The sequence below is a fragment of the Cricetulus griseus genome, chromosome 6 (assembly GCF_003668045.3).
Source record: "Cricetulus griseus strain 17A/GY chromosome 6, alternate assembly CriGri-PICRH-1.0, whole genome shotgun sequence".
Lineage (NCBI taxonomy): Eukaryota > Metazoa > Chordata > Mammalia > Rodentia > Cricetidae > Cricetulus > Cricetulus griseus.
Genome location: NC_048599.1, coordinates 62,855,010 through 62,873,186, shown reverse-complemented (window position 1 = coordinate 62,873,186; position 18,177 = coordinate 62,855,010). Strand labels below are relative to the sequence as shown.

Here is an 18,177-nt window from a genome sequence, read left to right as displayed (position 1 = left end):
GTCTTCAAGTGCCCAACTTGTAAGTTGGAGTATCATCTTGTAAGTTTTGAAGCTGAGATAGTAACACAAGCAAATTGTCTCTGAAGAATGTTGTTGGCAAATTGGAGACTGTGCCAGAAGCTGAGGTGTAGGAGGCAAGGGAAGTGAATCAGGAAGCTATTTAGCATGTAGAAGAGTGGGTAGATACTAAACAAGCTTTTTTTCTTTTCTTTTATTTATTTATTTTTTTAATGGTAGACTTAAGAAGTGGTGAGATGTCCCAGCCTGAGGGAGAAACATGAGTCTGGAATGACTGAGGCATTCCTAGCTCATGTCTCTGCATTTATGAAGCAAATACATGTGGGTGGTAGGGACTGAAAGCGTGTTTGTGGGAAAGGAAAGGCTGGTCAATTCGATTGAGAAATGTCTGTAACCAAATCTGGGGAATTCTCTAGACGCCATAATTAAGATGAGGATTGCCTAAACCCCCTGTACATTTTTGTGTCTGTTTATCCATTTGGGAGCTGTGGAAGTAGTGGTTGGGAACACAGATAGATGCCCTGACAGCTGGGTTAAGATGTAGGGTGAAAGGGAAAAGGCTGAAGAGAACTCTCTGGAAAATGCAGGAAGGAAAACAAACAGCCAGGGAACGAAAGGTAGAAGGACTCCAGAGGAAGAAAGATTTCTTTGGAAAAGAAGGACAGTCAATGGAGCACATGTTTCAGAGAGCTCCAGTAGCAGAATGTTATGCTGAGCTTTGATTGTGAAAAGTCCCCATGAGATCATTTGTTGAATGCTTGGTCCCTTGCTGGTGGCTCATTTAGAAGGTTTGGAAACCTCAGCAGATGGGACCCAGTTGGTGGTAGTAGATCAGTAGGATAAGCCTGTGTGAAGTGAAGCACCTTCTCTCTACACATTCCCAGTGCTTTCATGTTCTGCCCAAGCACAAGGGCCATGCAACCACAGAGCAAGCCTTCAGAAGCCCGGAGCCTAAATCATTTCCTCCTTAGATTGTTTTCTTAAGTGCTTTGGTCACAGCTACTCAAAAGTAAGTAAGCGGATGGCTTTGAGATTTAGTGATTAAGAAGTCTGTGACTTTTGCTTCTGTTGAGGGTGGGACAGAAGTCAGATTGCTGTGAGCTAGAGGCTTAATGGGATTTGTGGACCCAAAGGCCTGTTAGACCAAAGATGTATTGATGGGAAAGAAGTGATAAACAGCCAGACATGGTTGTGTTCCCTAGAATCCCAGTACTAAGGGGGAAAAGGAGAGATGGATGATATTTGAAAGGAAGGCAGTTATGGATTAGGAAAGCAGAAGCATGCTTGGAAGAAGGTAAGGAATAGCCAGGGGAGAGAAAGAACTAGAAGAAAGTTGAATTTTATCCAGGAAGGGAAATAGTATCATCACATGCAGGCCACCATCAGGTCCCACCATATGCTAACCTTTTCTTTTGTAATAAAATGACTGCAAGTTTAATTCAGAGCTTCTCATAGTGTAGTTTAGTATGATTTATTAAAGATACCATTGCAGGGAGAAAAGTTTAAATTTAATAAGATGGCTGGTAAACATTTCCTATGGATTTATTATTTATATAATTTGTTAAGTTATCAGAATTTCTTAGGAGAAGAATGACCAGGAGCCTGGAGTGGCTGGCATAATTAAGTACCCGTCACCTAGGCTTCCTATTCTTTATCTGATTTATGTTACGGCTTGTTCTGAAAAGTTAATACTTAAATTTAATTAGGAAGGTAAGAGGTATAGATACTAAGACTGTAATTAGTTGGAACATTTAGAATGGGAGACTTTAGAGCAGAGAATCCTGAAAATCAATTTATCTAACAGGTCTTCAGTTTGTTCCCCGTGTTTACTATTTAGTTTCATTATGAAATGTATCTTGAGATACAAATGTCTGGAGTTAATATAAGGAGCCTCTTCATCTCCCTGTTTGCTTTAGATATTTTTTACTTTCACAGAAAGGAAGCATTCTAACCCTCTCTGCATTGCCTTTCCCCCATCAGATTTTTTGTTGTTGTTTTGAAAAATGATGGATACTTACGGGTATGATTGACACCTGCAATTCTTCCCTCTCTGCCTTATGTGAGGTAGCCATGGTTGAGCTGACTGCTGCCAGTCAGTCTCACAGTATTTCCTGTACTACACCAGAGATGTTCATGAAAAAGAAATGGTTCTATTTTGTGGTTTTATCCTTTGAATTGCTTAGGTAAAATGTAGATGTAATTCTATAACCTGCTTTTCTTGATAAACTACTGTTTTGTTAATTTGTTTTTAGTATTTGCTCATGTTGATAATTTGCTAGTGTGAGCTCTCCACTTTCTGCTCTTAAGAATGTGTTGACTGTTCTTAGAAGTATGTTCTTTCTTATTTGAAAATAAATGTACCATACTCTGCCTAAGACTGGCACAAATGTCCTGCATGTATAGTTTGTTAGGACTCTGTATAGGAGCTTAATTCATGTCCCTCTAATTCTAGTATCTAGCAAACTGAGTTTTTCCTGAGTATTGATTTTGCCATTATTACTGATCGGTTTTGTGTGTTCCATCGTTATTCCATATTTCTAGAGGTTACTTAGGTAGGATTTTTAGTTTTTGAAGATAACATTTTTTGGGGGATGGGGGGACTATACTTGGAATCCTTAAATTCTAGTTCAGTTACCCTTTGGTCAGAGGTAGTCTAGTTATGTCCCAAGCAATACTTTTGATGGCATTATAGGACTGTTAAGACAGAGGTTAGAGATCAGGCCTAGGAAAGATGTGGGGAATACTTAGGAATATCTTAAGCTTTGAGATGGGACCATAAACATGCATTACCCCAAGAGTAAATGTGAACTGTAAGCAATGAACTGTAGCTATGTCTAATGTGGATAAGTCAAGCTCACAGACATGGTAGATGAGGAGCCAGGTACCAAAACAAAAAAAATTACATAAGACATTTCTTATAATGTCAACCAATAGGCAGCACTAACTTCTAGAATACATACTTGTCATGGTAAAACTAAAGGAAATCAAAGAAAGATTAGAAGACCCATTCCTTAACTGGGAAGGATAATGATTGCCTATGTGTCCCTCAGGGTGCTGAAGGTAATGACCTAAGTGGTTTTCCTCCATCTTTTAAAAAATATTAATTTTTTATGCTGCACATTTATTCCATGTAGTATTTTTTAAATTTTATTCACCATAATTTAAAAAGAATACTTCTAGTGGAATGGTAAATGTATTTTGTGGTAAATGAATATTACAAAAATATGTGTACCACTCAAGATTTTTAGACATCCCAGGTGTATATAGTAACACACAAATCCATATTCTTTGGACACCGAATGAAAACACAGGCAGGCTATAGGCTAGATGGCTGTCTGCAATGAAACTGGGTTTTACAGACTATGCTTTTTGTAAGTGGGAAACTCTTCATTAAGTATTGTTTTATGAGATTAACACTTTAGAAAATGTTTTCATCATTGATACTTGAGATGTTAATGTGTGAGATGGAAATAACATTTGAGTAAAAGACACGTGATGTCTGATAGAAACACCCGAGGCAGCAGTGGTAGTTAATAGGCACCTTAGCTGTAGAGAGGATAATGGAAAGTACTTAACAGTCTTCTTACCCAGACTCTTTCCTGCCATCAAAAGTTCCTTTTTCTCTCAACACAAAAAGAAAACTATTTGATGCAGCTAATTAAAGGAAAACTGCAATTTGATTTTTAAAAAAGGGAATATTATCTAAAGCCATTTAATTTGGTCAAAACATTTGACCTCTTGTGGCTTCAATTTTCGATCAAAAAAAAGCAACATGTTCTACCTTTCAAGGTGGTCGGCAGTATAATACAACCTCATAAATCCTTGAGCAGAGGTATTAGCCTACATGGCTGGCAGAACCTTTTTCTCAGAACTGTTAGGAAGGCACAAGTATCATGGGAATTAAACTTGGTTATTCCATTAGTCTCTCCGTCCATGGTTTTAACAGAACTGAACAGTTTAAAGATCTTCTCTAGCTAAATACATGATCTCATCCTACAGTACTCCCAAATCCTGACCAGACTCACTTGGAACTGTTTATTCTTTTTTGTTTGTTTGTTATTTCTAGACAGGGTTTCTTGGTTTAGTCCTGGCTGTCCTGGACCTCACACTGTAGACCAGGCTGGCCTCGATCTCAGAGATCTGCCTTCCTCTGCCTCCCAAGTGTTGGTACTAAAGGCACACACCATCATGACTGGCATCTTTTGTCTTTCCAATCAAGGTTTCTACCATACTCCTTGAAACCCAGAAGTGTACCTTCTGTGTACTGCAAAATGCCTAATAACATCAATCTATTTTGTACTGTGATGAGAAGTCTCTTAATCATACATGGATATGATGCCTTTTACTTTTTAAAGTAGTTTATACATATTGGACCTTTATTTTGCCATCTTTTTCAGAAGCTTGTATCAGTAACCCTACATGTGATTTGTATCTGAAGTTAAGCAAGCCAAACATACATACATACATACATACATACATACATACATACATACATACACAATTAGTTTTTTAAAACATGGTTTCCAGCTTCAAAAGGAAAAATTGAAAAAATTTGAAATTGAAAAAAATTGGCTAATGAATTTATAATTGTCCTCTGTCATTAATCAGTACTCTTTGACATATTGAAGTAGTTTTTAAATTAAGTATCCACTTTCTTTGGTGAACAACTCTAGAAGCCCCAACTCCCAAGATGTCCCCAATCTGCCTCTGTCTCTCTTTTCTGTCTTTCTTTCTCTTCCTGGCCCCCCTCCCTCAAGATAAAGTTTCACTCTGTAGCCAGACTGGTCTGCTACTTGCTATTGACCTCAAACTTGGAGCAATCCTCCTGCCTCAGTTTCCAAAGTACTAGGATTATGTTATTAAAATTATTTTTATATGTAATTGTGTTGAATATGTATGTATGCATACATATATGGGTACATGCATGCCATGACACACATGGAGATCAGAAGACAACTTGCAGGACCTTCTTTCCCATGTGAGTCGTAGGTATGGAATTCAGGTTGTCAGTACCTTTAGTCTCCAAGCCATCTTGCTGGCTCTGTGGGGCTTTGTTTATTTTTTGTTGTTGTTGTTTTGTTTTTGTTTTAAATCTCCTCACATAATTTGGTCCTGGTGGGGAGGGTCAGAAGCCAAACCCATGATGGCTTCCAGAAGCTGCAGGCACTGGCCGTGAGAAGGCAAATGTGGGGGTATTTTATATCAAACTCTCTGAACTGCTGATACACTTGGGAGGTTTCATTCATAAATAAAAAAAATTAATGTTCACAGAGTGTTGGCATACTGTGAAAGTCAGATTATTTAAAGTGCAGTCTCTCCCGTTTGCATTTACTAGAAGATTATATCAGAAATAGTCATTATCAATGGTAGATGTATCCACCAAGGACAATCAGAATCAGCAGTGGATGCTGGTGACATTTGGAGAAAGAAACATTTTGTTCCATCTCTAATGGGGACAGTTGCAGAAGCAAACTCCCTGTTTCAGAAGAAGGTTTTCCTAGGTTGCTTTATTGCCGAGTGTTTGGTGTTGTGACATCCTGGTTAACTGTAGTTTTTGGGAGTGTGGCCTTTTGTAGATTGCCACTCCCCGCTGCCTTCCCTTCTGTTTTCAGAGCTTGCCAGTAGGTGAGAATGTTCCCTTGGCCTCTGTGCTACCAACCTCTGGTAAAGACCAGTGTTTCCCCAATGAAGCTGGGACAGCCAACAAGATAAACCTGGGAATGCTGTCACTCAGTGAAGTATGCTCCCTACTGTTCCCAAGAGTAGCTCATTTGTTTGTGGCAAGAAACCTTTTTCTTGTCCTTTGTAGTATAAACCCTGTTTTATACTACAGATATGATGCAGCCATCCTGAGGTTGCCAAGAATCCCAATACTGTGCTTCCTGCATCAGGACCGGTTCTTTCTCCCCATCCTCTCTTCCTCTCTCCTTGACCTCTCAGCAGGAAGCCTTTGTGTGAGGTTCTCATCTGGAACAACTTCTCCACACTTGTTTTCGTGTTCTGTTGGATTACAGGGCAGCGGGCCTACCTTTGAAGGTCCTTTCTCTTTTATTTCTTTGCTGTGCACTCCAGTAATTAACTTTGTCCTTCTTTTATTTGTTCCAGTCAATCGCAGGCCACTCTGCTGAGCATCTTCTCCCAGGAGTACCAGGTTAGAAGTTTTCTCCTTTGTGAGGGTTGACAGGTGCCTAATTGAATGATGAATGTCCCTTTATTTCTTTGTAATTGAACTGCCAGCTCTCTGATTGGGTTGGAGGATGTTCCCCTTTCCACATCAAGCACCGCCTGTGTCTCAGTGGAGGCCTGCCAAGCCTACCCATCCATCTGTCTAATAACATCTAGCCTTTGCTTATTTGGTGGACCTGTAATAAATTATGCTAAACCATTATTATTCTGACAATAATAATTTCCCTGTGTTGCGTGGCTCCATGTGCTAAATGTTTGCTGACTCGCACTGTCAGTGCCGCTTCCCATTGCTGACAGAGATGATGATAAATGACCACTGCTGGAGTGGCAGAAGGCAAGAGAGGCAGAAAATGGAGTCATTTATCATGAGATGACAGGTGTCAGTCAAGTGGCAAGTCTCTATGGAATTACTTTTTGTAGTTTTCAAATAAGTTGTTTTTAAGCAATGTTCTTCCTGGTTAAATATGGCAATTGGATTGTAAAACCCGAGTGCAGAGGACTTAGATGGAATTGAATCGAGGGAAAATTAATACAAAGGTTGAAAGAGGGAACAAGTCTTTCTTTGCCCTCTGCGGCCCTAAGCAAACTTATTTAGATTCAATTACTATGACCCTGGTGGCTTTTACATATATACTGTACTTGTGGTACCGTCTGAAGACATTCCAGCCAAGCAGGAGATTAAAATGCATAGATGTAGTAGCAGTAAAGGATATCCTGCTACCACCCCAGTCCCCAAGCCATTATCCATTTGCCCTGTATGCTTGCCACTGCGATGAAGAAATATGTCTCTGCTGTTCTTGAACCTGATATGTGACACAATATTAAGATTTTTTTCTGTGTGTTTTGTTTCAGAAACATATTAAAAGAACACATGCCAAACATCACACTCCAGAAGCGATTGAAAGTTATTACCAGAGGTATGACCTGCCTGCCCCACTAGAGGGTATCACAGTACCTATTAATTGTGGTAATTATTATGAATAAATTAGATCATTAAATTGACTTTCTATACAATTGTAAGACTGTTATTGGAAACTTTTGGTTTATTTGGCAGTAAGTTTTTAAGAGCTTTCTTTGGCATGCATGAAGAATATGGTGACAATGTCAATTTAGGTGTGTGCGCATGTCCCGTGTGAGATGAATTCAGTTATTACTGAATCTTATTTGGCTACTTGAAATTCGAGATAAACCACATTTGTATGGGTGTATACATTGACATATGCATGTGTCCCACATGTATATGTGCAAGTTTTCATTTATTTCTTATTCAGATCAGCTGAAAAAAAAAAGAAAGAAATGAGATTGAAATCCAGTGTAGTATTTTGCCCCCTATCTGTTGGGTTAGCTATTTTAGGTATTTGAGGAAGACCTTCATCAAATAAACACTTTATGGAGACATACCGTTTTATACAACTATTGTCTTTTAATGGGGACTTCTATGTTTTTGAAGAAAATGTTGAGTGTTCAACAGCATAATGTTCAGAGAATACTTAAATTTCAGCTTTATTATTCTAAGATGAACAGAACCATTAAAGTAGTTATGATTTTCTTAATTCTGACACTTGTTATCATCATTTTGATGTCTGAATAAAAACAATAAATGGTAATGATGATATAACTAATTTTTGTTATCATTCAACTGTTGATGGACAACTAGGTTGGTTTATTTTGCTTGCTATAATGAATAGAGCAGCAATAAACAATGGGTTCAGATATCTCTATGGTAGGGTCTGGAGTTTCTGGGTTTGGACCCAGGAGTGAAAGAGATGAGGCATATGGCAGTTCTATTTTAAAATTTTTGAGAAATATCCAAACTGATTTCCAGATTGACTGTATTAATTTGCACCCCACCAACAGTTGAGTAGGTATTCTTTTTTCTCAACATTTCTCCAACATTTGTTACCAGATACGTTGATGAGAACCGTTGTGATGGGGTAAGGTGGTATCTGATAGAAGGTCATCGAACTGTACAGACTTTGGGGTCTGGCTAATTTGGGGGTGTGGTTTTTTTTATCTATTTCCAAGTTTTTGAATAATAAAGTTTATAAAATTTTAAAAAAGAATTGAGGTTTAGAGAAGCTATTGAAATTGGATTTTCTTTTAAAAGGTCATTCACTCTGCCACATGGTAAAAGATCCCTTTTGTCTTGTGTAGTTAAAGATATTAACAATGTGTAGATGACCCACCCACCCCCCCCAGCCCCATGCACTGTATATAGAATTCTTCTTTATGCAAGTCTTTGTACAATTTAAGGAAAGTCAGAGCTACCTTGATGAAATTTACATTTAAGTTCTATGTGACCTACAATGGTTCTACAGGACCTACAAATGCTTTGACATGTAGATAATAACAAATTGAAATGCTAAATGTTATTTTTTTTACATCAAAGAAATAATTGTTTGTTTTGAGATAGGGTGTCATACAGCCCAGGTCCGTCTCTGACTTGGCAATTCACCTACCTCAGACTATGCTTATAGACATGTACCACTACATCTGTATAAAAAGAAATACATTTTTGTTTGTAAACTTTATAGTCCTAGGCTGTCAGATGGAATCTGGGCCATGTTGAGATGTAAAGTCTTGTATGGTGGGAGAAGAAAGCAGCATTGGAGAGTAATATGCATTCTGGTCTGGGAAATGTGAGGCTTGATGAATAGTGACAGGGCTGCTCTCACACTCAATCGCCTCACTGTGAAGATACCTGAAATTAGAAATTAGATCATTTCAAACCATCTACTTTTAAAAGCTAGTTTAATCAAAAAGTGTATATATATATATATATATATTATATATATATATATATATATATGCATATATGCATATATGTGTGTTTGTATATATATATATATACATATAGATACACACACACACACTAAACCTAGTGGCACAAGCTTGTAATTCCAACTTTAGGGATGCCCAGGCTTGAGGATTTGGGGTTCACAGCCAGACTTGGTAACTTTGTGAGACCTTGTCTCACAATAAAAAAAACAAAAACAAAAACAAGAAGGCTTGGTTTGCAGTAGGGTGTAGACTACGTCCTTTGCTTGTTCAAGGATATAGGTTCAATCCCCAGCACTGAAAAAGAAATGTCTAAGTAATTACTGATATATGAACTTTTTTTTCTATTATCTGGATAGTTTTACTCTAAAAAAAAAAAAATAGTTACCAAATAATGAACAGTGAGTAATTAGTAGAGTGAGTGGTCATAAGGTTATAGAAATACATTTGTTTCTCTGTCTTTTTAAATATTAAAGTCTCAGTTATGGTAAGGCATTAAAACATTTGAAATAAAACCAGAATTGAGGCAGAATTGAGGCTGTAATTGAGACTCAGAGAAAAGCACCCCCCCCCCCCGTGTCTTTATCCACTGACCATTTCTTCTGTATATGTCTGTGGGTGCTAGCCACATTGTTACCTTTCAGCCAGACCTGCCTCACCAGCCTGCTGTTATAAATGTACAGGTCAAATGTCCTGGGTTTTGCCAAGGTAAATTGGATGTAGAAGGTTCATATTTGTTTTTTTTTTTTTTTTTTTTTTAGGATTTTTAGAATAAAGGCGATGGAAAAATGTTAATAGCAACTTATTTAATTTTTTTCCTTTATAAAAGTAATACCACTTGCTGTGAAAATTAAGCCCATTTGTGATGGCACAGAAAGGAATGAATGATTGCCCATAATTGTGCCACTCAGAGATAACTACCGGTTAAAGTTTCATCCCAGCCTTCTGACAACCCATTCTTATATAGACGAGGTCATATTATATGTGCAACTATGAGTCCTGGATTTTCTTGTGGAAAAATGTATGTGATATAATATTATTTTGTAAAAAGCCTTTTCTTTTATTAGTTGCCTTACTTCACCATATAAAAGACCAAATTTCCGAGGTTATTCTTCTGAGGACCAAGTATGTCCCCAGTGTCCTGAAACTGTAAATAATACTGTGGTATAAACATCATGATGCTTGACTCATAGGCCCTGGTTGATATCTGTGTATGTAATTACTGGTGCAAACAATGTGAACATTTAGAAATTGATTATATGTTGCTAAATTACTGTCTAGAAGTGTCTTGGTGATAGTCCTGCCAGCAGTATGAGAACCTTTGAATCCACATTCTAGGTATCATTAAAATAAGTCAGTTGGGCATTCAAAGTCAGTGGTTACCATGAGAGCCCCATGATTCACTAAAACTTCGTAGGATCAGGACAACAGTAGAAAGTGTGTTCCTGGGCTTTTGCCTTAGTGGGGAAATCTTCTCAGTTGGATATTTACAGACAGACTGTGTTCACTTGGAAACAGTTCTCTATCCCTTTGCACTGTGCTGTTTTATTCCCATACAGGAACTTACTTGGTGAAATTTATCTTGAGTTTTCCAAATGGTCACATAGGCTTTTGTGTAGACACATGGTTGGGCTGCTAGTAACTTTTCTTATTGCTGGGTTGAAGATCCTACAAGTAACCTAAGGAAGGAAGGATTTGTACTGACCTGTGGTGTGTGAATGTATTCTGCATGGCAGCAGAGGTGTGGCTGAGGCTCCTCACAGAGAACAGGGGATTCTGGCACTCAACTGGCTTACTCCTATTATCCCTCTCCTGATTGAGCCTCCTCTCCTCTGTTCACCACCAGAAACACCCGCAGCACCCTTATACACTCAGCTCTGGGTGATTCCAGAGCCAACACAGCTGACAATGAATACTGACCATCTGTAAGTTTGCATCAGTAGCAAGTTTGGCAATCCTATCTCCCATCCCTTCTAACCACACTGGCTCAGGAAACAGCTTTAGTAGCACTATAGAATCAGATCAATTGAATTTTCTAAGATGTTGACACGGAGAAAAGAATTGTTGAGACCTGATATTGACAGTGCACAATAAAACTGGTTTCTGAACATTGATTCCATTCTGATGCTAATTTTGAGAGTCAGAGGACTAGATTGACAAATGCCTGGGAAGATGGTAAACAAACTTCTCATTTTAAATAAACAAGGGCATTTCTGGATAGGAATAACTAAAAAGACCAGACTTGCCACGTATGCAGGTCACACCATTCAGTAGGTTACTGGCAATGTATCTTTAGAGCCTACCTACATCTTGTCCTGGCCCCTTCCTGTCTGTCTGCTTCCTGGCTGACACGAGGTGAGTAGCTTCTTTCATCCACTGTGCCCCTCAGTGACTTATCACTCAGCTCAGACCTGAGCGATAGAGGCAGACCATGCCCTTTCCTTCTTCAGGTTGGCTTTCTTGTGGTAGCAAGAAAAAGCTGAAATGTAGCGCCATTTACTGCACATTACTGTCCTGCTCCCATGCATGAAGGAAAAAGACAATACTTGCCTTCAATTGTTCTGTGGAATGGAAGATATCTGTGTCCCTAAATATGTGAATTTCAGGAAGGGAAGTGTCAGCAGAGGTATGTTTACAGAGTACTTACTGCACAGCTCTGTCACTTATCCATATGGAGTGGCCGGAATAGTGATAAACAGACCCCATTTAGAAATAAGAACAGCCTTTACTGGTTTGTTGGGAAGAAGAGAACATTGCAAAAGGAGAGAAAACAGAGCAGACTTAGGGGTTTTTGTGTGTTTTATACAGATGATTGGGCCTGGGGTCTTGTGCACACTGAAGAAGGGCTGTGGGGTTTTGTGCACACTAGAAAGGGCTATGCTACAGAGCTGTATCTCCAACTCAACTGTTTTAAAAATCACTACATAATGTCATGATCATAGGTCTTCTAGTCAGACATTATAAAATAGGTCTTCTCTAAGGGTCTTTTCTATGTGAGGGATATATGTAAGTGTTCCTCTGTGTGTGTGTGTGTGTGTGCGTGTGCGTGTGCGTGTGCGTGTGCGTGCGTGTGCGTGTGCGTGTGTACCTCAGTTTGGAGACCCAAAGTTGACATCAGGTGTTTTCCCAGATAGCACTTCACCTATTTATTTATTTATTTACGTATTTTTTCCTTATTTGAGACATTCTCCAAGTGGATCTGGAACTGAATGATTCAGCTCTACTGACTGATTAATGGGTTGTAGTAATCATGACTCTGTGATCTGCCTCCCTCCAGCACTGCAGCTTCATATGTGCGTCACTGTGCTGGCCTGGGTAGATTTCATCAGTGCCTTGAGGTGGGTTTCCTCATGTGAGCTATTGAGGAGCCTTTGTACTCATCGCACTAGGAATTTGCACTGACTAAATGTATGTAGACTTTGTACATTGGGGTTGCTGTTTGACCAATTCCTGTTTGTTTATACTTATTAGAAGCTCCCATTGTATATTATCAATCTAGTGATGGGTGCACCTCTTATAAGAAACGATGCAATTCAGACTCAAAACAACACGTCTCTAGTATAAGTAATTTGCCCCCAAAACATACACCTTGGCTCATCCCTTCTTTCACTTTATGCAAGACTCAAGTGCCACTTACTTAGAAGAGGGCTTCCTGAGCAACTCACCTTATTTTAAATGTCATTGTACCAGATATTATGTATTTATGTATTCCATTTTTGTTTGTTTTATTGTTGTCTGAAAAATGTCATATCTTTGTGATGATAACCATAGAGATGTTTCTTCAGAGCCCTGATTAAGGCCTAACCCAAAGCTCTCAAAAGTATTTGATGTATACGTGAATGTTAAATGTTGAATACTAAAGCTACCCTGATGACGGTGTGCTGTTAAATACTGGACCCAGGGTTGGAGCTCTTGGAGAGTTTGCACTTCTCACACTTATTTAGTGTAACATGGCCACACCGTTGATTATCTTATTCTTTGAGCAAACTTGTCAGTGCACCAGAAATACAGGCTGAAGTTCTCATCCTACCTATTTCTCAGGGGCTCTGTTCTTTAAACCACCATTGCCATGTTTTGGGTCCTTTATCTTTTGGGGGGGCTGTCTTTATTCTCCCCCCTCCTTTGCTTCTGGGCCTGGTTTCATACCCACATTTGCTTTTCTCCCATCCATGCTTCTGAGGTCCCTATTTCCTCAGTGGTTTCCTACCTAATACAGTTATAGTTAAGAAGGGCCCCTGTATGTGAGAAGTAGATTAGTTTGAATTTTTTCAAGGTATAATAATCCCACCACTAGCCGGGTGTTGGTGGCATACACCTTTAATCCCAGCACCCGGGAGGCAAAGGCAGGCGGATCTCTGTGAGTTCAAGGCCAGCCTGTTCCCCAGAGTGAGTGCCAGGATAGGCTCCAAAGCTACACAGAGAAACCCTGTCTCACAAAACAAAAATAAATAAATAAATAAATAAATAAATAAATAAATAAATAAATAAATAATCCCACCACTCTCCCTATAATTGGTGTGTGACCCTGCTTGCTTCTGTGCAGTATTTGCTATTAGCAGTTACATGGCAGAACTGATTTATTTACTCTATTTTTTAAACTATCAACTAAGAACTTTAATTTATTCAATCAAATAAGACATGTTAGAAAAATTATCCTTATATGATATTGCTAGATTATCTAATGTGAATTTAAAAGTTATTTTATTAGTAGTAAAGAAAAAGTATGTATGCATATGTACTATATAATCATCCTTTGTAAGCCAAGAATTGTGGTAGATATAATAAACTGAATGAAATTTAGTTCCCTTATGAGCCCATCAGCATTACACTGGGAGATGAGGTTGATACAGATAAGTAAATTAGTCCTTTTCTTTCCAGTGTTTTGCTCTCCATGGCTCAGGTAACCTGTGGTCATCTGCTCCATGATCCTTCTGCAGACCTATTGTCAGAACAGCAGTAGCCTAAAGCTAGGTTACAGTGCCTATCGGTCATCTCACTTCCTCTTGTGATATAGGCCTTGTGTTATCTCACACAATTATCACAAGAAAGTTGAGTAAAGTTCAGTAAGAGAGTGACAGAACCACATTTGTATAACTTTTATTGTGGAATATTGTTCTATTATAAATCTCTTATTTAGAATTATAAGCTAATCTTTCTGTTGAGCATATGGTATACATTGGAAAGTATCATATATGTAGAGTTTGGAGCTCTTTATCAGTTTGGGCATTCTCTGAATATGTTGGAGTGTACTTCATAAGTAGGTGAACTTCTCTGGCTTGGCAATACCTTATTCTGTGTTCTCTGATAGAGAGACACAAAGATCCCTTCCCATTAGTATATGAAGAGGAGTGAACTTACTCATGGATGGTGGGCTGAAGACCATGGTATTGAGCTGTATGGAGTTAACACAGGTGAAGAGTAAGTGTAGAAGACAGTGCTGGAGATGAGGCTGGCCAAGTAGAGTGAATAGGAACTGGATTATGGCCAGACCTACTGACTCAGGCCTATAATCCCAGGCTAAGGCTGAAGGAATACAAGTCAGCCTGGGCCACATAGTGAGTTCAGGGTTAGCCTGACAACTCAGTAAAACCATGTTTCAGGTTCATAAGAGCACAAGCAAGGCTAGGGGTAGAGCTCCGTGGTAGAGCCCATGCCTAACGTGTAAACTGCTAGGTTCAACCACTAGTAGAACAGCATCAAAAGATCCATATTATAAAGAACCTCATGGTACCTGGTAAGTGGGTGCTGTGCAGCTTTGGGATTGAATGTGGGTGCTCAGAGCTCTTAGAGGAGGAGGATGCTACATTCAAAGTCTGATTAAAGCAAACCATCCCGTGTTCCATGTCTGGGAGAACCTGGGGTTTTGTGCTTGTTGGCCTGTTAAAGTGCAGTTTGGTTGTGCAGGCTGGAGGTTATTATGGAAATACAGGGCAGATGAGATGATGGCTCCTATTGCCAGTCAGGGGTGTAAGGTCTCCGTGGCACGGGTGCTGACATGCCTATATGCTTTGTCTAAACTGTGAAAGTTGACTTTCCTCCTCCCCCCTATATGATGGCTGTGTGAGGCATAGAGTGCTGTAGATGGGAGTCTGGAAATCCCTTCTGTTCGCTTACTTCTCAAAGTTGAAGAAGCAATGGAGGGAGATGGGTGTGGCTGTGCCTCCTGCCTCACCTTCATTCGTTGGTTGATTGGAGGGAAGTTGTGCTGTCTTTCCCTTCACTGCTTCCCTGTGACAGCAGCACACTGGAACAGGGCTTCAACATGGCATTTGCCCAGGAGAAACACGTATACACAGGGGATAGATACTAACAAGTCTGCGCTGGCCTTCCCTTGTCACTGCATGACCACTCGCCTTTGTCTATCCAGGTACCTGAATGGCGTGGGGAAAAATGGAGCAGCCCCTGTGCTCCTGGAGCTGGCCAATGAGGTAATGTTATTGTTATGATTTTATTTAAACCTAAGGGGCTTTTCAAGAGTAGTGTTACTCAGAATTTTAATTAACTTAAAAAAAAGGAAAGATTTTGAGGTGTGTTAGACATTTAAATTGCTCCCTGGTCCCTTTGTACTTTTAATAATTGGACAAAGAACTTCACGAATTAATAAATCAGTTGACATAATTAGTCTACTTCTTTTAAGGCAAATGTACAAACAGCTTCTTTGCTTCTTATTTTGTGGAAAATTTCAACCAAACAGCTCTGAACATGCTCTTAGGATTGGTTGCCTTAATTTAGCATGAGAAATACCTACATCAAGTAAAGAGATGCGTGCCAAGAAAACCTATGCTATTATAAAAACGAAGTGAGAAATTTTATATTTAACAATGTATCATTTACTTAATTCATTTTTCTGTTTGTAAACTTTTATTATAATAAAGGATACAAGCCTATGGAAAAGCACCTTCCCATAAAGAAACATAATATTCTTATTAACACCAAGTATAAAGTGATTTATGGAACTTATTTGTTAACTCTGATCTGCTCCTGTGTGTGGGAACAGCTAACAGCCTAGCATTTTCAAAAGGAAACCCTGAAGATTTCCTGTGAGTGAAGAAACAGCAGAAAGTTCACAATAGTTGCAGAGAGCCTACTGAAAAATAAAATATTTAATTCCTAAACTCTAAAATATTTATCCACTGTAATGAGAGCAATACAGTATTGAGTCTGAGTTGGAATGGCTTATGCAAACCTCATAGGGATGGCATGAAATGCACACTGTTTCTGTGTTGTGTTATAATGGGAAACAGAGAGGCAAGGCAGAAAATGTGTGTTTGCATTAAAGATGACTCTGTGCCATGAACATTAAGCGTTGCAGGAGCAGCAAATTCTGCATGCTGCATTAGGAAGGAAGGATGGCTTCTCTTGCAGCTTATGTCTGCTGCACACTGCTGCAGTCAGCAGAAGAGCAATTACCCATCAGTTACGAGATGGTTTTAATCATCTGGGAAGCATCTCCACAAACTGATAGGGTGGCTAACACACAGAATGGTTTGTCTTGTTTCTTATTTTCTTATTTCTAGAACAAGGTGGGTGTTAGAGATCTCCAGGCATTTTGCTGCTGTTGTTTTAACTTGCCACTCTTAATGACTTGAGGTACCTGAGCACTAAGTAGAATTTTAGTGATTATCCTCTGTGGAAGAGAGGAGGGAGCTAGTAGCATTGTAGGTACATCTGGGAAAAATTGATGCAGACGTGGAGCTTGCTTTTATAGATGATCACATTGACAGCGGAAGTTCTCTAAAGTAGCACTTTATATTCATTTGGATTTTACTTTTAAAGAAAGATGTATTGTTATTTTTATGTATATGGATGTTTTGCCCGCTTTCATACCTGTGTGCCTTGTTTGTGCCTAATATCCATGGAGGCCAGAGGAGAGTGTCAGATTCCCTGGAACTAGAGTTACAGATGGTTGTGAGCCACCACCTGAGTTCTGGGAATCCAACCCAGGTCTTAGGGAAGAGTAACCAGTGCTCTTAATCACTAAACAAACTCTCCAGCTGTTCATTCGAATTTTTAATAGATACTTCTATTGAGCTTAGTTTATGGAACTGATTTCAGCTTCCACCTTTTAACTGTATGGAAAAAGCTAACCCATCACCATGTGTTTCCCTATATCAATAAATCTATTTGCCATGAATATATAGCAATATTTAGCCTCCACCAAATAAATAGTGATTTAGAGACCCCCCCCTTTCTTTTTGGTGCCCAGTTAGTGCAGAGGAACCACTTTGCATCAGATTACTAATGCATTAGGGTAATTTGGAAATGGTGGGTACCAGATTATGGCTTCTAAACATCCAGGCTCCCATGTTTATATGCTAGTTAATACTTAAAGGACATACGCTTGTATCTGGTGGCAATTGATGTGATGGTAATATTTTATGACTCAATATATATTTAATCAGTGGAAACTGTAAAAATTGATGAGAAATGTGTAACTTGTACATTGTGTTGTGCAGCAACTCTCCTCTTAGACAAAAGCACTGTGTTATTGTTGATTTGAGTGGTATAAGGGATCTAGATAGCCATCATTGGTTTCATAAATGTCTTAATACCATTTTTCTTGATCAAGCCTGAAAATGAACATTTTAGGAAATCTCATTCTGTTAGTGATTATATGATCCGTCATTCTGTTCTCTCCACACAAATATTTTCAAGTTACATTTGAAGCACTATGAATTTTACTTACATGCTAAATTCTGACATGAAGCATGATGGCCCTATTTCAGAGCAAGATGGACACATGATTAATATGAAAATTAGAGAGATGCAGGTACCTGAACTAATAAGGTAGTCCTTATTCAGGCTGGACTACCTTCAGTAATTTCACCATTTTTCATGTGTCAGCCCTGATGTGGGTTACTACGAATAAGCAGCTCCGTGGAAAGCATTTCTTTCTACTTGGGGAATTTAAGGGCATCCAAGTACATACATATTTGAAAAAAGAAAACTGCTCATACAAATGAAGCTACCCTCTTTGTCTAGTTACTAAATCAAGATAAAATTTTGGTGTGAGCATGGGACTTGAATACCTGTCAAGAAAAATTCCCGGTGATAATATATGAGGAATATTTCCCATTTTACACTCAGTATAAAAAGGCTCCTATTAGGGAGGCATCATTGCTCTTAAAAAACATATATATTTCATGATAAAATTAATCAATGGTTAATGAATAATCTGAAAAAGAAAGTTTTATA

General features: G+C 38.8%; 1 protein-coding gene across 8 annotated transcripts in view; it reads left to right on the top strand.

The window, feature by feature from the left end:
- The window catches only part of Cdin1 (CDAN1 interacting nuclease 1), a 213,756-nt gene that overhangs the window by 45,244 nt on the left and 150,335 nt on the right, over positions 1-18,177 (top strand). For 7 of the 8 annotated variants that reach the window (XM_027422252.2, XM_027422249.2, XM_027422251.2 and 4 more), the window contains 3 exons: positions 6,124-6,169; positions 7,057-7,121; positions 15,350-15,410. In XM_027422252.2, the coding sequence (XP_027278053.1) occupies positions 6,124-6,169; positions 7,057-7,121; positions 15,350-15,410 (172 nt within the window). The remainder of the gene's footprint in view (positions 1-6,123; positions 6,170-7,056; positions 7,122-15,349; positions 15,411-18,177) is intronic. The other variant, XM_035446123.1, reaches the window with a different exon arrangement.